Source organism: Truncatella angustata (assembly GCF_020726525.1).
Source record: "Truncatella angustata strain MPI-SDFR-AT-0073 chromosome Unknown BKA67scaffold_1, whole genome shotgun sequence".
Classification (NCBI taxonomy): domain Eukaryota; kingdom Fungi; phylum Ascomycota; class Sordariomycetes; order Amphisphaeriales; family Sporocadaceae; genus Truncatella; species Truncatella angustata.
In genome coordinates, this window is record NW_025763381.1 from 6,027,989 (window position 1) to 6,048,036 (window position 20,048).

The 20,048-nt window shown below is 51.0% G+C and overlaps 6 protein-coding genes across 6 annotated transcripts; 4 read left to right on the forward strand and 2 right to left on the reverse strand.

Moving 5' to 3' along the window:
- Positions 1 to 225: 225 nt before the first annotated feature.
- BKA67DRAFT_63826 (uncharacterized protein) lies at positions 226 to 3,689 on the forward strand. Its single transcript, XM_046105710.1, has 5 exons — positions 226 to 631; positions 689 to 1,519; positions 1,655 to 2,287; positions 2,347 to 3,021; positions 3,078 to 3,689. The coding sequence occupies exons 1-5, from the start codon at positions 397 to 399 to the stop codon at positions 3,359 to 3,361; spliced, it is 2,658 nt and encodes an 885-aa protein (XP_045964847.1). The 5' UTR covers positions 226 to 396; the 3' UTR covers positions 3,362 to 3,689.
- Positions 3,690 to 6,464: 2,775 nt separating this feature from the next.
- Positions 6,465 to 8,693, forward strand: BKA67DRAFT_548979 (squalene epoxidase-domain-containing protein). Its single transcript, XM_046101539.1, has one exon. The coding sequence runs from the start codon at positions 6,852 to 6,854 to the stop codon at positions 8,379 to 8,381; it is 1,530 nt and encodes a 509-aa protein (XP_045964848.1). The 5' UTR covers positions 6,465 to 6,851; the 3' UTR covers positions 8,382 to 8,693.
- A 21-nt stretch (positions 8,694 to 8,714) lies between these two features.
- On the reverse strand, positions 8,715 to 10,454 carry BKA67DRAFT_63874 (family 2 glycosyltransferase). Its single transcript, XM_046105719.1, has 2 exons — positions 10,095 to 10,454; positions 8,715 to 10,009 (listed from the first exon to the last, which is right to left on the reverse strand). The coding sequence occupies exons 1-2, from the start codon at positions 10,182 to 10,184 to the stop codon at positions 8,882 to 8,884; spliced, it is 1,218 nt and encodes a 405-aa protein (XP_045964849.1). The 5' UTR covers positions 10,185 to 10,454; the 3' UTR covers positions 8,715 to 8,881.
- A 941-nt stretch (positions 10,455 to 11,395) lies between these two features.
- BKA67DRAFT_548982 (putative peroxisome biosynthesis protein (PAS10/Peroxin-12)) lies at positions 11,396 to 13,021 on the forward strand. Its single transcript, XM_046101540.1, has one exon. The coding sequence runs from the start codon at positions 11,608 to 11,610 to the stop codon at positions 12,892 to 12,894; it is 1,287 nt and encodes a 428-aa protein (XP_045964850.1). The 5' UTR covers positions 11,396 to 11,607; the 3' UTR covers positions 12,895 to 13,021.
- Positions 13,022 to 16,280: 3,259 nt separating this feature from the next.
- Positions 16,281 to 18,562, forward strand: BKA67DRAFT_548984 (extracellular mutant protein 11-domain-containing protein). The gene has a single exon (XM_046101541.1). It carries the CDS (start codon positions 16,583 to 16,585, stop codon positions 18,344 to 18,346), a length of 1,764 nt encoding a protein of 587 aa, XP_045964851.1. The 5' UTR covers positions 16,281 to 16,582; the 3' UTR covers positions 18,347 to 18,562.
- On the reverse strand, positions 18,494 to 19,766 carry BKA67DRAFT_63898 (D-glycerate 3-kinase). Its single transcript, XM_046105722.1, has 2 exons — positions 19,284 to 19,766; positions 18,494 to 19,228 (listed from the first exon to the last, which is right to left on the reverse strand). The coding sequence occupies exons 1-2, from the start codon at positions 19,573 to 19,575 to the stop codon at positions 18,642 to 18,644; spliced, it is 879 nt and encodes a 292-aa protein (XP_045964852.1). The 5' UTR covers positions 19,576 to 19,766; the 3' UTR covers positions 18,494 to 18,641.
- Positions 19,767 to 20,048: the final 282 nt, after the last annotated feature.

The window sequence follows — 20,048 nt, forward strand, 5'->3', positions numbered from 1 at the left end:
GGCTGTGAGTGGATTGTTGTGCCGAAAGGCTTACATACTCCAAGTAGATGCTGAGCAGCGCAATTCAGCCTCTCTGCAAGAAATAGCCAGGTACCCAGACTCGTCTGCATTTAGTGACACGGCTTGCTTATTCTCCATCCTTCTTGTCTCGTCCTCCATAGCCTTCTGCGGCTCTATGACTCTGCCCTGGATTTATCTTTAGCGATCTGACAGTGCGGACCAAGTTTATACACAAGCTTTTCTAGGGACTTGTGCTTGAGAAGGTTAAGCAAGAGCCATCCCGTTTACCTCAGCAGCAGCGCCAATATAACTTATCGACAAACCCCACCATCGACCGCCAGACTGCCCACTTTCCGAAGTCGCTTCGGGCACCTCGACTCTCAACACGACTGGAAGATGGCGGACGAGATAGAGCAATTAATATTATCGCCATTCAGGGAGATCATCGAAAAAGCGAATATAGCTGTGGGTAATGCCGAACCTGCAAATGAGGGTGTTTCAACACCCATGCGCAAGGCAGCGCAGAGCCTCGCGAAAGAGGGAGAAAGAGCACTAAAGAAGATAGAGCCGCTGTGCCAGAAGAATTATGAAGAGTACGGGGCGAATTTTGTTGATGCAATGAAGGAACATAGTAAGCTGCCCTCCCAAGCGATTGGAACGACAGAAACTGAATGGCATGCCACTATAGAGGAGATTGGGGAATTTAGATCCGAATTAGAGGACTTATTGTGGGATTTCGACGACTATATCGAGGCCGAGGAATTTGATGCAGACAAATTTGAAGAGCTCCAAAAAGCCTCGAGACGAGCAGCACCAAAGATAGTAGAAATACTCAAGCGCATCAAGCTTGCTGCGCCAGCACCGACAGCAGCACCAATCGTAGATACAAAGGTGTCTTCGAGACAAGCAAGCATCGTTGTAGACCCGCCACCAGAGGAGATCAGCGAAATTGAACAACAATTGAGTGAGATGTTAGTGATGGGCAGTCGAGCCGGTCCTGATTTGGGTGTTGACGGAATTTCTGATAGCAGGACGAATTCGAGACAAGCCTCCCGACCAGTCAGCGATTTGGAGAGGAATAGTTCACACCGTTCCACGATGTCTTCGGAACCTCTGGAACATCCCCCACGACCTCCATCGATAGATCCCTGGCAAGTAGATACACTACCACCACTAAATCTAAGTGCTCGCCCTGATAGTGGCACTCCTGTCGAGCGGCGACCGCCAGTGGCTGTGGGCGATTCACCAACTCTGCCGCCGGTTGTGCCGCTGCCGGCTATTCCATCCAGCAATATCAGAGGACGCTCAAATAGCACGCGAAAAGAAGCCCAACGTCTTGGCAGTGATTCTTTCTTGCATCAAGGGGCAGCCGTCCACATCGACCCAGATTCAGCATACTGGCGAGATCGAGCAATGAACGGCCGCTCGAGAGGAGACTCCCTATCGAACGGAGGACCTTTTGAGAAATCAAGACCAAGCTATTCAAGCTATAGCAGTAGCGAGCTGCCGAGATACTCTGGTCAGTCTCTTGATTCCGTCTCTGACATAAGTCAATCCCCTATCAGTGTCTCTCCCCATTTCGGCAATCCGTCCCTGGCGATTCCCGAGGACAGTGCTATCAACAATTATACTCACACTCCAGCACATAATGTAGGCATCGTGAAATTTCCTCCCCGACAAGCTTCGTTGGCCAGCAATTCGCATATCGATCGTCAACCGTCTGTAGACTCACTTAATAGCTCGATATTCGACGTGCTCATAGATGAAGCAACAAGCCCCATGGCTAGTACGCAGCGGACTTCATCAGTGCTATCGGTGCCTCCTGGCAGCCCCTATTCCGTAGGGGGCCATCTGCCACTATACTCTGCTTCACCTCCCGGCTACAGAAGTGGGCTGCATTCGCCTGTTGGGACTTTCAACACCAGTTCCTCCGGCACCTTAGCCACAATACACGCCCGTCCGCATACAAGTGGTAATATTTTGCGGTCTTTGCCCCCGACGCCTCAACCCCTTGAGGATGACCCCGGGATTATACCCGTCGAATCTGAAACCCCCGAGGTTCCACAGATGCCGCCGAGGCAGAGCGACTGCAGTATCGGACCACATTCATCATTTTACCAGATGAAGGGTTTCTGCAAAGGGGCTGAAGAAGTTATGCGAGGCGAGCTTGGTATCAAGAAGATCAAAAGACCTGTTGGCGGATTCTCTCACACCACGGTAGCCAAGTGCACGCACTGCTTGTATGAACTTGACTTTGCGGCCGTGGAGCAGGACCTAAACAATAACTGTGAGTAGTTCAGCGGCGCCATACCCCTGCTTGGCAACGGATATTGACAAAAGTTCTAGCCAAAGGTAATCATACATCTCATTCAGTGGGATTCCGGCTTCGCGTGTTGCAGAAGAGCCATCTCTCGATCCGGCACATAGAAGAGCAGTTGTATGGCTGCGTTTTCTGTATCCACGATGGCAAAACCCTTGACGAAAGTGACGCAACTGTCTTCTTCAACCAGAAACAGCTCTTTACACACATGGCCCGGCACCCGCGGCCGCTCCCAAAGATTCCCGGGCTGGTCGTCATTGATGGAAGCGAAATACCTGAAACGTTCAAGGATAATTTCGATTTACATTTCTCAAGCACGCCTGTGCAGTCAGTTATGGCCGGCATCGCGCCTGAGGTCAGTAAGCTTCCGACAGCTGTTGCGACGGAAACTAGAAGAAACGCGCACGGGATTATGAGAAGTCCACCGGATCGAGGCGCTGCCTTGCAGTTTGCCGTTGGCGCCAAAATTGTCGGGATCGAATTTCCAGAGAAATATGACGGCAAATGGGGAATTGGGTGGCACGATGGTGTTCGCGCGGCGTTTGAGGCCGACTCTGTGCATTTAGATGCACCACCGAAGAGCGAGACTAGAATGCAAGGAACGAGCAGTATGCAGGCTATTGTGAGGTGGAAGTGGAATCAAAAGGGCGAGGGCAACTGGCTGAAATTTAACCAGGGTGATGTGATTAAGAACATTAGCTGTAAGCAACCTTTTTAGGCTCGCTACTTGTGAATCTACGCGCTAACATGTATGTAGGGACATATTCAGATCATTGGTGCTGGTCTGGCACGTCTGGAAAGAGCTGGGGTATCTTCCCGCAGTCGCATCTTGAACCACACTCCGTCAAGATCGTGAGACCAGGAGACGACATGAGCGTTAGCAGCGCCGAGAAGAAACCAGGGTTAGGATTTTTTTCCAGAAAGAAAACAACAGATAACACCGACAAGAAGAAGGAGAAAACCAAGGTGGAACAAGAGCCTGGTCGTAAGTTGGTCGCAGAACCATCTCCAGCTGCATCTTCCAGCTCCCAAGCATGGTAGCTAAACAGCTGAACGATACAGATCGGCGATCCTGGAGTTCCTACACCTGAACTCAAACCCCGATACACACGCAGTATTTTTCATTTGTCTATTGGAGTCCGAGAAGCGAAAATTATCTGAGCATTTTGTTGTTAAAGCGTCTAGGTCTTTAGAACTTTTCGAGGCATGGAAGATCTCTCATTGTGGATACCCCTTTATATGATGTGACTAGCTCATTTGTTTTCAAATAATGAAAAGAAAGTCTTCGCTAGTTTCTTTCCAAGTCTCACGCAGTGAAGGAGTTCAACTATAGAACCTGCTTACATGTCACTGCTCACAGTAAAGGTGCACGCTCATTGCAACACTGGTTCTATCGTCACATGGCGCTACAACTATCAGGTCACTGTAGAAAATGATTTCGAAGGATCAACTTTATTTTAAGAGAAACAGCATACACGAGACAAACTCAACGACACTTCAGAAAAATTAAACCGATCAGTGCAACTATATACAGATATTCTACACTAGCGCGGACAAACAGAACAGGCACAGATGAGGGAGACAGCCTGGTATCGTCGAAGATTGGAGCATTAGATTGGGTCTGGAATTCTCCCCAGTTCTCTTTTATTAAAGTCATCTATGATATCCGGCTTTGAGCCTAATAAGTGGTGCTGTTGTTTGACCCATGGCTCCTCTTTTGCCCATTTGAGCTTTGGTTTTTAGATTCTTGGTGGATGTTGTGGTTTCCAGCCGCCGGTCCTGCCCTGAATCTCTCTCTTCACCAGTTCAATAACCATGCCATCGACGTTAAATCGCTGGCCAGAGGAGGCAAGCAAAATTGAACACGATTGTCCACCTCCATTGGAGCTGCCAGCCATGGATGGACTTCACTCGACCTTCGAGAGAGTGTAGTGAAAACGTTGATCGCCATTCCGGGATGTGAAACGGCTACTCGGGATACGTATTTCGACATACACAGCTAGTCTCCGTTCCCAGTTGCTAATAGTCTGACAGCGGCATAGCTACACTCGATAGAGGAGAGAGCACTCCGAGCGTTGGTCAGAACATACCGACCATCTGTATAAAGGTCCGTGTTTCAAGCCTAGACAACGGATCGGCGCTTTACATCACTCTGGTAAGAGTTGACACCCTCCCGCATGCGGTATATTCGCCAGACACTTATGGGGTGTTTTGTCCTCATGGGCTCTTCATGCGTCTGCGGTCTTCCTGTTTGAGTCGGCTTCCACTTGAAACCTCACTCTTTTCAAAACGAAACATCATGGTTTTGGCCACTCACTTCTAGTCGTCGTTGAATTAGATTCTACGAGCTAGCCATGGGCATCGCGGGTGCCAGTACCAGAATGGAACGTTACAAAATGCGACCTCGTGGCCAAGGACAGTACAAGCTAGTCCTGCGACACTCGCATTGCCATAATCGTTCTGTCAGCATCGCTGAAAGTGCGAATGAGATACCAGCCGTTTTTGAGAGTGCTGAGAGACTCTGACGACCTTTCGCACCATCAGTTCTTGTGAGCCTGCGCTTCATGCCTCCCGAGGAGTCCTACCATTTTAATCAACAAGGGAAGCATCCCGTTTCTACCCACAGAGGTGGAAGCATCGCGCTCGGCTCGCCTCTTTCATATCTTCCAATACAATGCCTACATCTCAGCTATCGCCGTTTCTCCATTTTACCCCAAATCCTTTTGTTACTATTCCCGTTGAGAACCCATCCAAGTTTAAGTAATATTTTCAAGTTCTCTACATAGTAGCAATATTGCCTGAGCTGGGAGGGGGGGGGGATGTGGTTCACAGCTTTTAAACTCATGGTTTTTATGTGCTAATTGGTACGTTGAAGGACTTGTGACTGGATTCGAACATCATATGGCGATTCAAACGTCTTCTACTTCCCCGGATTGTGGACAAGACTTATACTATATGCTTTGTACCGTACAGTCTCCTATTTCACCTTACCTTTATAGAGCACAACCAAGAAATAGTTATTTAAGCTGATGCAACTATGCCCTGTCGTGATCACAGATACTGTGCCCCATCTGTTCCCGCCCCTTGAAAGCAAAATTCAAGGCTCGTCATTTGGAATGGTTCCGTCAAGAGGACATGCTTCGAGACGATGACCGGGCCTTACACCTCGACGAAAGAGACCATGATTGACGACTACGGCATCCATGCATGTATCGACTTAATTGAACGAGGTGATGCTGACGTCGATGAGGTGAGTGATCCAGATTAACGTTAAAGAAGGACGCAGCCTTGTCTCGTGATATTCACTGACGCACTCGCTCCCAGGGCATGATACTCTGCAACCACTGCAGACTTTGAGACAATCTCATTTTCACCGTCGCAGATATAGGATGTTTTACAGATGACCTTGGACGATTTCAATGGAACAACAACCGCTTTCACCAGCTTGTACTCGGTATTCATGGGTCTCATATTCTCACAAATGGCAAAGCTGAAAATACAGCGACGTGGGATACAGACTGTACTGCTGAAGATCGTTAGTCTAGCGTCTAGGCTCAGCAAGAGAATGTAGGATTCGGCTGGATTCCAGCAGTCGCCCGGGAGCAGTCCATACGAGCCATGTATGCTTGTTTGAATCTAATGAAACTCACCCTACTTAGCTGGCCGTTCAGTGTACTTGGATATCAATGCATCGTTTTGCTGGACTGGGTGTTGGTTGTTATGGCACTGGATATATTCTACACGTAACCTTACGTACAGTAGATACCTTGCTGAGTTAGGCATAATCAAGATCCACCGTTTTGGTCTGGCTGTCAATGTGTAGGCGTCATCCAACGGGCAGCACGGATCCGCTCTAACCTAGGTCACTGTCGGGGTTAAGTTAGTTGGTTTTAACGTTGGTATTCAGCATTGGAAACCTCTTGATCTGCTGTAGGCAAGCAAGTATCGCAAGTCGCCTCCTGAGCACCAGTCGTAGTGCTGCTGGGCTGGAATCATCAATGCCCAAGGACTGGAAGGAAGTATGGACTAGGTTAGGTTACTGGCATCACAACAATACGCTGGCCGGAGTGGTCTTCACATGCTCCAAAGCCGATGGAGAGATGGTTTGAGTCAGTGCATGTGCATGGCCGGGCAGGGCGCGAGTACCGGGAGCCCCACTGTAATTTAGGGGGTTCCAATCCATCAATCCAGTCCGTGGGTGCGGCGCGATCAAAAGAATTGGCTTGAAATGGCTCGATCATGATCAGACGATTTATGACTTGATGCAGGGTCTTCTGGTGCCATTGGGGACTGACATCACGAACGACTTTTTGATAGTCTAATTTCCTCACCGCAAGGTTGTCTGGACTCTGTTCTGATATTTCCCCGGCGTGTCGCTCCCAGACACATTCACAGAGGCGCTTCAACACAATTCCTGCCCTCACTCATTCACTGTCTTTGCCGTCACTCTAGCGTCCTAAACGCCGCCGCCCCTCCACCTCTATATCGTCTGCCAGAAACGATTCGACTTTTCACAGGCAAACACTTTCCGATGACTACCACAACGACAACCCAAGATGCTCGCGCCGAGCGGAGATCGCGATACCATGAAGCTGACGTCGTCGTTGTCGGCGCAGGTGTCTTCGGTTGCGCGGCTGCATATGCACTCGCACAGCAGGATCGCAGCGTCCTGCTCCTCGAAAGGTGGATGAGGCAACCAGATCGCATCGTCGGTGAGCTATTGCAGCCTGGCGGCGTCGAAGCCCTGAGGAAGCTCGGCCTCGGCCACTGTATCGAGGGCATCGACTCCATCGCTTGCAACGGCTTCGACGTTATATACTATGGCGACCAGGTAGTGATACCATACCCCCAGATTCAAGGTCTCTTGAAGGGAGGTGCAAACGGAACCGCAAGTGGACATGCGAATGGGTCCCTGAACGGAAGTGCCAACGGCTCAGCACACACCGAAGAGAAGGACTCCAGGCCACAGGGTTTCAGCTTTCACCATGGACGATTTGTGCAAAAACTGCGGGATACCTGTCAGGCGCATCCCAATATCACCATGGTAGAGACCGAGGCCATTTCCACCATAAAAGGCGAGCACAACTCGGAGATTCTCGGCGTCGAGGCCCGCACAGTCGATCACGCCACACGCGAGAAGGTCCCCGACTTCTTCTTCGGTCAATTGACCATCGTCGCCGACGGATACGCCTCCATCTTCCGCAAGAAGTACATCGAAAGGACACCGGTGGTAAAGTCCAAGTTCTATGCCCTCGAACTCATCGACGCCAATCTCCCGCAGCCAAACTTCGGTCACGTTGTTCTTGGCACCGCCTCGCCAGTTCTCCTCTACCAAATTGGCACGCACGAAACCCGCGCTCTCGTTGACGTACCATTAGAGTGCCCTGCTGCGTCCACATCCAACGGCGGCGTGCGCGGCTATATCCAGAACGTAGTCATCCCCTCGCTGCCACCTCAAGTCCAACCTGCTTTCAAGGACGCCCTAGAGAGAGATACCAAAATCCCACGCTCCATGCCAAACTCATGGCTCCCGCCGTCGAAGCAGTCACATCCTGGCCTTCTCGTCCTAGGCGATGCCATGAACATGCGACATCCTCTTACCGGCGGCGGCATGACCGTCGCGCTGAACGACGTGGTGCTCCTCTCCGAGCTGCTGGCCCCGTCCAAGATTCCCAACCTGGGCGACTCGTCCGCCGTGCTGCGAGCCATGGATGCGTTCCATTGGAGGCGCAAGTCTCTGACCTCCATCATCAACGTGCTGGCGCAAGCTCTATACTCGCTCTTCAGCGCGGCGGACCCCAACCTCGCCAAGCTGCAGCGTGGCTGCTTCGCGTATTTCCAGAAGGGCATCACGTCATCTCCCATGGGCCTGATGGGAGGGCTGATCCACAGACCACTGGTGCTGGCATACCACTTTTTCGCCGTCGCGTTCCTGGCCATCTGGATCGACGCCAAGAGCACGGGATTGTGGAACGTCCCCATGGTGCTCGTGAACGCGATCCGTCTGCTGTGGACGGCCTGCGTAGTATTCCTGCCTGTTATGTACAAGGAGGTCTTTTAGATGTGCCGATCCTCCATGTGAAAGACGATAGGATGACGTTTTTGCATTTCGAAGCATTGAAAACTGGCTTTCGTGCCATCGACGGCGTATTAGCGACTTGTATGATTATGCATACCCCCCCCCCTTCCCCCAGCCCAGATCGGGTCTGGATGTGATAAGATGGACGAGAAAAAGCTCAACTCGGTCGACGTGATTAACGGGATATGGACTGACATGTACATACTTGGGAAAGAAACCAGGGAGCATTTAGCATTCTGGCACATGCATAGACCTGAAGTAGATTAATAGTAATGATATCATCTTGACACAGCCAGCAATAGTTGGTCGTATATGAATCTGGTGATGGAAGAGAAATAGTTGTACATGACAACATCTAAAGCAGGTATTTAATAACTTTTTTATTTTATTTTTGGTCAGGGTGTAAAGCAGATCTATAGCCACGTTATCGTGTGGGCTGGGGTATTTGTCTCCACGACATCGTCTCTTTATGTAGTGGCAACTCATGTCAAGCGCCGTCTATAGACGCCAAACATCCAGCTTGCCCTCAGCACGGCGAGTCCTAGCGCCATGCGGATACTGTCTTGGATGACGTTCAGCTTGCTTCCGTCCACCTCATGCCAGTCGATGGGGACCTCGGCGACCTTAATTCCAGGGCTGCTGCCAATAACAGCACCATCGCTGCCGAGCACAGGCACGGCCGGGGCCGACTCGGCCAGCATCAGCATCTCAATGTCAAAGATCCAGCCCTCGGCGTGCATGTAGGGCACGATGTGCGGCAAGGCGGCCCGCGAGAAGAGCTTGAAACCACACTGCGTGTCCCGAATGCGCGAGGTGGCCGGGGGCGTCAAGATCATGAGGACGACATGAAAGCCGCGCATGAGGAAATTGCGCAGAGCCGAGCGCTGGACTACAGCCTCGCTGCCGACCAGATGACCTCTGCTGCCGATGGCAACGCCACGGTCCCCGGCGTCCTTGACGTCGTCGCAGCCCTCGATCAGTTTGCCCAGGTCGCTGAACTTGGAGGCACCATCCGCATCTGCAAAGAGCACATATTCGCCTCGAACGTGTCGCAGTCCGTGAGTCACGGCACCGCCTTTGCCGCGGTTCTTCTCGAGATTGACGAGGCGGAGGACATCGTGGAGGTTGTGCTCCTGGGAGAAGGTGAGGACGACATCTTCGGTTCTATCCCTGGAACCGTCGTTGACAACGATGATCTCGTAACCGGCCAGCTCGGCCTGAGGTGGGTTCTTAATCCTCCGGTGGGTCGAGGTGGTCGGGCTGAGAATGGGTTTCTCGTCGGCGGTGGCAGGCCGTGGCTCTCTCCCAAACTTGGCGTCGAGGTACCTGACGGCCTCCTCGAGGGCAGGGAGAATGCGCTTCTCCTCGTTGTAGGCAGGGATTACGACGCTGAGTCGCAGCGAAGCAGGCTCAATCGCGCCCGTGTCGGGGATGTGGACGTGATTGTTGGTACGGGTCTCGCTGGCGTGACGCTCCGCAAGCCAGCGATCATGCCAGCACGGAAGCTTCTTGAGGATCCATTTGCCGTCGCCGGTTGTCGTCTTGTAGTGCCTCTCGCGGGACAGGACGGACCGAGGCTTGGGGGCGACCAGATGAAGGCCGGCGTAGAGCTGCAACCAGGAGTCAGGTCAGTATAATCGTGTATGTGGGTGGGTGCGCATTGCGGGTGAGGCGGGGGTAAATAGTATGTCTTACGGCAAAGAATAGAACCAGGGCTGCGGCAGCTCCAATCCTCCCTAATACATCGTTGGGTGTCTCCCTGATCCAATGCAGAAGTGCTTCCATTGTTGCAAGTGAGCAGGCAATGGCTCGGCGGGCGCTCAGCCAAGTTACAGGCTCATGGACCGGTTTTGTAGGGGGGAGAGGGAAATGCGGAACTCAATTGAGCTACTACTGTACAGCAGGGAGGCAGACAGCTATTTCCTCGACACGGAAATATGTAATCGAGGGACCAGCTTTCGGAGCCTTTAGAGAGGTTATCTCGCGGACAATGGGTCAATTGGCTTCCTCTCTCTCTCTCTCTCTCTCTCTCTCTTTCTCTCGCTCTTCAAGGCCAAGGTGTGTTGTTGGACTTAATTCAAGTCACCGGCTACTCTTACCTGCCGCAGTTATCGAAAAAGCGATAAAGCGATAAAGCGAAAAAGCCACGGAGTGCGTTTCGCAACGCGTCGAGGCTGACGTATGATGTTGAGCCCAGGCGTGCGCAGGGTCCGTTAGTGGGGAGGTGCAGAGCGGGAAGTCCCCTGTAAGTGTACTATATACGTTAGTACACTACTTGTACCATAATGATCCCGTAGATCGTACCGGCGCACATGCATACATAGCAACAACGTCTGGCCCCTCCCCGCAATCTGTCGAGTGACCGGGGGTTTGCGACGTGCCGCGGCCTGCTTGCATAGGACTGTACATACCGTACTTACAGCTCCTTCCTGGCGCTAGGTCGGCATGCTGTCTATTATCTTCTGGCTACACAGTCTGGGAAGATGCACATAAACGTTGCTTGTGTGGCTATCCTCGCAAGAACAGAGCCGCTAGAATCAAGTACGATGTTGTGGCTTTTCTGCTATACAGCCTTCAAAGCCTTTGGCCCTGGCCTTGGGTCGTCATTTGCATTGGAAGGTGTGCGACAGAAGGCTAACCTTGCGCTTCTGTCAAATCAACCTACTTACTAACCTAGTAGGTAATACACTGCTCACAGTAGCATTTGTTTCACAGGGAAGCATTGTCGGGCGTTAGACACAAGAAGTACCATTGCATTATCGTATACCAACAAGCTCATGAACAAGACAGACGCATCAACATATAACATCCATGTTCTGTTGATGATCTTGTCAACTTTATTGGGCAGCATGTACATGTATATGGGATATATGTAGCCTTTAAACAGCTCCAATTGAATAAGTCATTGGTTGGTGTACGTCAACGGGATGTAGCGTGCCGCTGACCTCAATTCCAGCACCGGCACCGGCACCGGCGCCCGCAGCGTTAGCGAGCCTCGGCATAAACTCCAGGCTCTGCTCTCTCTCTATCTCTCACTCTCGCGCTCTCTCTCACACACTCTCTCTTATATGCCCACCCAACGAAACGTCACGGCACGTTCCACAGCTCCGTTACCATATCATCGCCATGCCATGCTTATGAGGCAGCGCAATCACTTCGGCTCACCCCGACAAGCTAATTCGAAGCTTTACATGCCCCTGCAGCGACCATGGAGTTCGTCACCGCCCTCCGGGGCACTTTCGACGACCAGAAGCCTTCACTCTTCGAGATCCTTTCCGAGCAGCAACTGAACACGCTACTGCCTCCCACTCTGCGATACCTCTTGACCGTTTTGACGCAGAGATATCCGCGCTATCTGCTGCGCGCGCTCAACTCCTTCGATGAACTCTACGCACTCGCCATGCTCCTCGTGGAGCGCCATTACCTGCGCACTCGCGGCGGCTCATTCACTGAGAATTTCTACGGGCTCAAGCGCGAAAAGGCCCTCGCCGCCGAGATCCCGCGCGCCTCCACAGCCGCCTCCGGCATCGTCAGGGACACCCTGAAGCTGGCTAACGCGGATATCTGGAAGAACCTGGCCGTGATAATCGGCATTCCCTACCTGAAGCGGAGGCTGGACGAGTCGCACGAGATCGAGGCGCCGAGAGCCTTGCTGGGCGCAAACTACACGCGTATGCCTGCGAACCCGACAGTCAAGCAAAGAATACTCTATTACTACAAGTGGTTTATAAGAAACGTGTACCCGAGTGTGCATGCGGGATACTGCTTCGCAGTCCTGGCCTTCAACCTGGCTTATTTGTTTGACGGGTCGAAATACCACAGTCCGCTGATGTGGCTGATCGGCACAAGAGTGCGGCGGATGAATGGCGCAGACTACAAAGCCCTGGAAGAGCTGGACAAACCAAGGCCCGGGCAGTTGCCGGCGGCTGGTTTGAGCATGTTCCATCCCAGGACTCTAGGGCCGAGAATATTGGGCAGCTTGAGCATGGTGCTGCCCATGAGCATCTTTGCGCTCAAGTTTCTGGAGTGGTGGTATGCGAGCGATTTTGCAAAGCAACTAACCCGAAAGGCGGCAGAAAATCTAGAGTTGCCGCCTCCAGTAGTCAGTGGACTGCCAGCATCAGGCTCAAGGTCGCCAAAGAAAGCCGCGGACGCCGATGACAAGCCGAAGGTTGACAATGATGCAAGGGAGGGTGACGTAGATAGCGCGCCGATTGCTACACCTTCGCTGCTTCCGATATATACAGTCCTACCCCCCAAGGAGTCAGATTTATGCCCGATATGTGACAACGAGATTCAAACAGCCACAGCATGCCAGACCGGTGTCGTGTATTGCTATTCATGTATACATAGATGGGTAGAGGGGTCCCATCCAAGACAAGAATCTTTCATGGAGGACAGGACAGGAAAATGGGAAAGCGGCGAGGGAAGGTGCGCCGTCACGGGACGGCGCATACTAGGCGGTACAGAAGGTCTAAGAAGGATCATGGTGTAAAAACCGTCTACAGTGTATGTCATATGAAGAGTATTGCTTAGCATGGCGTCTGGTGAAATTAAGTATTACTTTGGATACATGTTCATGTCGGGCACCAATTTTATTTAACCATATACGTTCTCGTCAAAGGCACCTTTAAGTTTGAGAATATCCTCCATGTCGTAGTCCGCAAGGCTGTGAAAAGGCTTTGGCGGATCAATTGGAGGTAATGGAGGAGTTCTAGGCCAGCATCATGATTTATCACTTTCCTAGTCTCAGCTAAGTGGTGTGACGGTGTTTGTGTTTGACTGAAAAGAACCTGCACGAATGAGATTCATACTATAGCACAGGCGTCCTTCTTCAAGGTACATCAGTTCGAAACTGCCATCAACCGGCCGGGGTATGAGCACACTAAACGTTCCAACTCCTAGAGAGTAAGATCAGTCATGCGGTGTCTAGAATACTGAATGGCTCGTCTAAAAAACTACAGCCTGCTGCGATGCGATGATATCTTGTTTTTAAAATCTTTCGTACTCACTTGGTCGTGTTCGGCGAAATCGAGCCCAGTTATCATGCCGGCGACGCTGTAAATGCCTGCTGATAATTACAAAAACAGATGGCAAAGACACAGTCACCCCGATTATAGCAATTATACCCTCGTTCGAGAACGTCATGACGTTTGCGGTGTGAGAGGAGTGTTATGAGCCAACTATTGTCTACGCTTTTGTAATATATACTTCGGGTCTATGATTGATCTGAACATCGAACTGCAAAGAAAGATGGCTAATTTTCCTAGAACTGGGTCTTGCTTGCCTTAATACAACTGCCTCAAGAAGTGAAACAGTCTTGTATACTAGAATAGTGGCCGAAGTGAAGACGAAAAGACTGCAACGCGTGACAAGGCATATACAGCCTCCAGATTGAGAGATTGACCCATCCATCAATCTCATCGCATGAGATGATGCAACCACGCAAGACATGGGCGTGCGGGCTGTGTCGAGCGCAGGGGGCGAAGCAGATTCCGGGGACGGCCAATCACAGGCGATCACAAGCTGGCTTGCAGCTGTTGTCAGTTCTCTTTCCAAGATAAATATAATATATTTCAGGCTCCTAGACTTACTCAGAGATTTCTTCGTCCGCATCCCAAGAGGTCACTGAGTGGTACTCTTGAGTCTTCAACATAAGCTACTAAAACAATTCGTGCTCCGAAACGACAGGCTCTACTGTACCACAGGCAATATGCCAACTCGGGCAGAAAGGGAGGCACAAAAGCCTCGAATCCACCAGCTCTACGTACAGCAATCCATGGCGCTAAAGGATGTTCGCCTACGCATGAAGATGATGGATTCCGGGCAATGTGAGTGTAACATACTCAGAGTATATATGCATTTCTAACGAGTAGCACAGTAAAGCGTAGTATGAGGTTAAGTTCAAGGCCTGGAATTTCCTCGAGAACGATGCGCAGATATCTGTAAAGACCTGGAAGCATATTGGTTTCAAAATCGGAAAGCGCAAAGGCAAGAATAGCGATGTCTACACCAATGGTATTCGCATTCCCAACAAGAAGAAAGGAGACCAGTAGGCCCTTTTAGTCAACACTGGAGCAATTGAGTTTGGGTTTGAAACACTACATTCACCTAGAGCTGGACTAACTTGTATGATTAAGAAATGGCGGGTGTTCCACCACCGCCGGGCCCATCAACTATGGTCATGACTCCGCGATCCATTGACAATGGTTTTATTACCGAACCATGGCCCCCCTATGCTTTCTTGGCCTCGACTCGCCTTGACGTTTGATGCGATGTTTAGTCGAAAGCCTGAAACATGGATGAAAACCAAAAGAGATAGTCGGCGAGTTTTAGATATAGTTGAGCCTCCCAGAAACCAGTCTCTGATCAGCACAACGGAATCAACTCTTGATACCATGAGTTGGGCAACAGCGCTGTCTGGCATCAGAGATGTGCACACTATTGGTGTCATCATACCAAAAGAGTATGACAATCGTTAAGTATGACGCAGAACCGTCATAACAGAATGATTTCAACGCTCTTCAGGGCAATTTGACGAGTATAAACACAGAAAAGCATCATTTCCTATTGTGATCCAAAAAAAAAAACCCCCCCATGACTTATACCCTTGCTGACCAGTACTACAAGCTGTGTCAGGCGTGCAACATAAAGTGGCATGGGACTACGTTGTCAATATAGTCCGGTCATTCGAGGTCGCATGGTTATTGACGGAACAGTCAATGTACATGTGTCTGTGTGTTGTTTATTTCTTGCAGCGGCTGCCTTTGATATTATTGTCAAGTTTGTAATTCTCAAAGCCGTATGGGAAGCATACCGTGCTGTGTTACAATGGCTTTTGCGAAAAACATATCATATGATGACTCAGGTGATTAAGAGCCTCAAAACGCTGGATAGCTCTTCGAGCAGTGGAGTCTGCCCAAGACCTCATCGAGTGAATGTCTAGTGCCACAGTTGTGCTATCCCGTAATGCAATCCCGATTTGGGTATATTCTGCACGAGCTAGAGATAGCCAGACGGACAGTCGTTGTAGCTGTCTTTATCGTGGAAGATCATGCAACAACCTGGAATGAACAGGCGTGGTCTAGCACCACGAAATAGCTGGATTTGCCTTTGTCTATTTAAGAGCATGATACTGGTGATGGCTCAAATAGCAATTGGGTTGCAACACAGGATGGGATAGACGCAGACGACCTCAAGTATTGGTACGGCTTGTCTAGGCATACACATGGAATCACGACTGTTGGGTACCATTGCGTTTGAAATGGCATACATGAGAAGAGGTCCAGATGAAAGCCAGTTGGCTGATTTTGGAAGACAAAGAGCGGTGGAAGTATACCTTCTTTGAACGTTCCGCGAAGTCCGAACGCTGCCCGATAATCTGAACAGTGACATGAATGAAACGAATTCCAATCACGATCCTGGGATCACAAAGCCATCTACCGCAGGGAACAACGAGACCAACCGACTGACTACTGATCGAATAAGGGCTCAACCGGGATTTCGATCCCTCTGTCCAATATAATCTTATACCCCCCACACACACATAGGCTGAACAGAGGGTCCAACGCACACGAGCGCAACGGTCACTAGTCGCGGGTACCTGCAATTGTGATTCGAGCACTTGAAATCCTCAGAAGCTCTAGGTCGGACAATTGCATCCATGGTTTTGACTGGCTGTTCATAGTGGATGGGGACGCGGGACAGCTCATCTGGCATGCGTCTAAGTCTAGACGGCCCAAAGGTAAGGCGGCGAATGTGGTTGGGGAATCTGTGTGGGTTGAGGATGGGGACAGAGCAATCGGGCCCATGCGCATCGTCACATGACTGCGCGGTGTCTAGTTCGAGGCTTTCCTGCCGAACAACTTATCTCCAGTCACGCTGCCAATGTCGCAACCCTTCAATAATTGGATGGTCTCTGGGTGCATTTCAGGCCATAACTGAACGGAACTGTTGCGACCCAATACCAAGGTCCGCCATTGGGCAGGATGGCAGCATAATACATAACCCGGCTGCCTTGTTCGCCCGCCTGCTTGTGGCCGGTCTTCGCAATTGACACACGTCGGTCTTCACGTACCGTACCGCGCGTTGTCGCCTGAACTCTGAAATTCACAATAAACAAAGACAGGCTGGCCTTCCAATGCGCCCCAGGAACTGACGCCAGCAAAGCAATTGCCATTCCAATGGCACCCCAATTCTTACACAACTCCAAAACCAAAATGCAGGCCTGGGTTCTGAACAATGGCCAGAACGCCAAGGCGGCACCTGGTGTAAATCAAGGCTTCGCTCAAGATGACTCTGGCAGCCCCCAGAAGGGCCACGTCCTCCACCATCAACCAAATCCAGCCCATCCAATTCCAGCTCCTGCTCCTGCAAACTCGCCACCAAGGACTACTCAACCTCAGTCGCGTATGCCTATCATCAATGCCAACGCCAACTCGAGAGCTGCAGGGGCAGCTGCTGCTCGCCTACCCCCTGCACTGAGCCGACCCGTCTCTGCGCGTCCTAACCATCAGCTCAGTCATATCAGAGAAGCCTCCTTGCATGCCCCGCGTAACCGAGGAGCGTCGACAGAGCCGCTGCAGAACATGCACCGACAGGTCCAAAGTCAGGGCCAGGGTCCTTTCTGGGAAGGCTCTACTATAGAGGGTTCAACCTTGAGTGAAACTGCTAGTAATGCTGACCTTAGATTGCCGACCCAGTCTCGTATGCCCTATCTAGATACTGCCTTCAAGCCAAGAAGCATGACACGTCAACAATCCAAGAGAGACTCTGACAGAGATCGCCCTCCTTTCATAATAGGCGAGAATGGGCTCATCGATGTATTAGGGAGTAACCCGGCTGCGCGAAGGTCCTCGACGCCTGAATTCAGGTCCAAGTCTACATCCAAAGGTTTCGGTCAGGAGTCTGACGACTACGTAGAGGAGCCACGTTATCAACCTGACCTTGAAAAGACGCCGCCGGGTACACTCAATCACCGTGGAGGGAGACTCCCTCTTAGGACTACTAAACGTGAAACCTTTGCAGAGAGAACCACGTATCCCAGCGCCACCGAAGAGCCGTCTTCACCCCCTGAGAAGACATATCAGACACCTGATGATGTGATGGACTATGCAGCACGTGATGGTCGTGGTCATTTAAGAGTGCCTGGTGTCCGTGACACTCAACGCACAACTGTCTTCGAGAACCTTGACACGCCCATCACTAGCCGTCAAGACCTACAAGATCTTCCAGAAACCGAGGTCGACGTCGAAAGCGTTGACGATCAGCCCACTCCAAAGCCAGCAGTCAAGTCAGCCCAGCCGGTTAACCGCCAATTGTTCACAGAGGAGACGACTGTCATCAGACGTGGCAATAGCCTGCGTGAGAGCTCTATGCCCCGGCCCGAGCCAGAAAAGCGCCATTCAATTGAGAAACGGCAACCAGTCGAAAAACGTCAGTCTATCGAGAAACGCCCATCGGTTGAAAAACGCCAGCCACCTGAACAGCGCCCATCATATTCGAACCTCAAGAAGCGATCATTCGACCTTGACTACGACGACAGTGCACTTGCCGCCATGAACTACGCCGAACTGAAAGACCAAGACTTTGACTTTGACCCTGCTCAGGCAGAATCCAATTCTCTCCAGCGCCCGCTCCAAGGTACTCTGCCCGAGAAGTTGCACCATTTTCTTCACAAAGATGCAGGAGCTCAAACAAGCTTCTTCACAAATATGCCAGTTAGAGACTGGGATGACTCTGGTGACTGGTTCCTGGAGCAGTTTGGAGATATCATGAATAGACTCAAAGATGCTCGCAAGGATAAAAGAAAGCGTGTGGACGATTTTGAGAGAGAGATTGCCGAACGAGAGGATGCTGTCGAGAAAAAGATGCGCGGAATCGACCAAACCCTGGACGATTTTAGGAAGGAGGGCCAGGTCATGATGAAGAATAAGGAGCTGGAGTGAAATCAAGGTGTACTTTTAGTTGTGCATATCCGCCCACGGTTTGGCATTGTGATAGTAGTTGACAGAAAAAGCATAATGCTTTTTCTTTTCTTTTTTTCCTTGGTTGGCACATCGAGGACATCAGAAAATGAACGACTTACGACCAATTATGAAAATCACGACATGGACGATCGCATCAACTGGAGTTTGGTATTGGCTCCATAGCATCATTTTGCTCATTTCGTGTGGGCCTTTCGGTATGATTGTTTCGTATAGCTTATATAGACGGGAGCAGGTTTGTCTGCTCTCATCAGTCTCAAATAATTATATTTTGCTTCACTTTCCTGTCTTTACCAACCACGAGCCTCAGTTGGCGCCCCGACTTGCCTGTGAGCACGCCCTGCCTCAATCTGTCTGAGAATAGCTCGTAAGCAGGATAGTAAGCATCCACGAACCTGACGACCTGCTCATCTGTCATGCCCGTACCTTTCTCTGCCCGAAGCTTGACTTCCTGCTCGCGCCGCCAATCATAGACATACTGTGTGTCCTCGGCATCAATATGGATGAAAGCGTCAATCAACTCCGTTATCGGATCATACGCCCTCAGCCGCTCATTCACGAACAGCAGATGCTCGAGTCTGTGCAAGTTCAACGTCCTGCTAGGAGCCTCCCACTTTGCCTTGACCTCTCCGGAGGAAAGGGGCCTGAAGCCGACGCACCAGCCCTCGAATATCACGACTTGGACTTTGGGCTGGCCTGTCTGATTGACAGGCTCCCATGCTGATTCCGGGCCTCTGTCGCCCTGCCCCGCGAAAGCGGATTTGTCGTACTGCGGGATCTTGGCCGGCCTCCCTTCTACAATTGCGGAGAAGAAGTCATCGGCCAGGAGCATGTCATGTGTTCCTGTATCCACGTCAGGACGGGTCGCATACGAATGAATGTAGGGCCGCCAGTTTACCAGGCTCGCCCCTGCATGATACCAGCACGTTGTCCGGGTGGGACTCGGCCAGCGCGACCTGGTCCTCATGCTTCAGGTAGAAGTCATCGATGCTGACGACTAATGTCTGCAGTGCCTCCTTTTCCCGCAAAGTCGAGGCAAGTGCCTTGACGAGCGTCGTCTTGCCGACTCCTTGCACGCCGTTGAGACCGATTATGAATGGTTTTTCTGAATTGCTGGCTTGGTGCCGGTGCAGACGTTCAAGGATGAAGGGTATGCAGATGGGAGATTTGTCGTCAATTATGTGAGACATTTTGGATGTGTTATTTTCTTCTTCTTCTTCTTCTTCTTCTTTCTTTCGACAATCGCACTTGACAATTTAGAATGCGTTTTTCTATAGTGTGGTGAAGGACATTTCAGGGGTGGACTCCAGTTGCTTCTTGAATAGGGATTCGACCGCTGGTATCAAGGCCCGGTTCACTGTAATCCGCACTTTCATTAGACCGGGACTACCTTGTTCTACAGTACAGCGTTTCGATCTGAGCGTCCTAACCTGCCAGGACGACAAGCCCGAGTTTGCGACAAGAAGCCCTTACACGCCGGGGTCAACGGTATAGATATATATATATATATGTACCTGATATGTTGTCCTTTGGGCGGTAGCTGAGTGATACTTCTTTACCTAGTCTCATTTCATGCCGATGAAAAACTACGGTGCGGTGACTCGGCCAGTTCGGACGGAGATGGTTGTCTATTTGCAGAAACAGCCACTGTGGGGGAACTGCG

What these genes read in the sequence shown, in the direction of transcription:
- BKA67DRAFT_63826 (XM_046105710.1), top strand. Translation starts at nt 397, where the DNA reads ATGGCGGACGAGATAGAGCAATTAATATTATCGCCATTCAGGGAGATC. An exon ending in TGATGCAATGAAGGAACATA is followed by an intron (nt 632 to 688) that starts GTAAGCTGCCCT and finishes ATGCCACTATAG; the next exon opens with AGGAGATTGGGGAATTTAGA. An exon ending in CGAGCTGCCGAGATACTCTG is followed by an intron (nt 1,520 to 1,654) that starts GTCAGTCTCTTG and finishes CACATAATGTAG; the next exon opens with GCATCGTGAAATTTCCTCCC.
- BKA67DRAFT_548979 (XM_046101539.1), top strand. Translation starts at nt 6,852, where the DNA reads ATGACTACCACAACGACAACCCAAGATGCTCGCGCCGAGCGGAGATCG.
- BKA67DRAFT_63874 (XM_046105719.1), bottom strand. Translation starts at nt 10,184, where the DNA reads ATGGAAGCACTTCTGCATTGGATCAGGGAGACACCCAACGATGTATTA. An exon ending in CCCTGGTTCTATTCTTTGCC is followed by an intron (nt 10,010 to 10,094) that starts GTAAGACATACT and finishes TCCTGGTTGCAG; the next exon opens with CTCTACGCCGGCCTTCATCT.
- BKA67DRAFT_548982 (XM_046101540.1), top strand. Translation starts at nt 11,608, where the DNA reads ATGGAGTTCGTCACCGCCCTCCGGGGCACTTTCGACGACCAGAAGCCT.
- BKA67DRAFT_548984 (XM_046101541.1), top strand. Translation starts at nt 16,583, where the DNA reads ATGGCACCCCAATTCTTACACAACTCCAAAACCAAAATGCAGGCCTGG.
- BKA67DRAFT_63898 (XM_046105722.1), bottom strand. Translation starts at nt 19,575, where the DNA reads ATGTCTCACATAATTGACGACAAATCTCCCATCTGCATACCCTTCATC. An exon ending in ATCATGCAGGGGCGAGCCTG is followed by an intron (nt 19,229 to 19,283) that starts GTAAACTGGCGG and finishes ACGTGGATACAG; the next exon opens with GAACACATGACATGCTCCTG.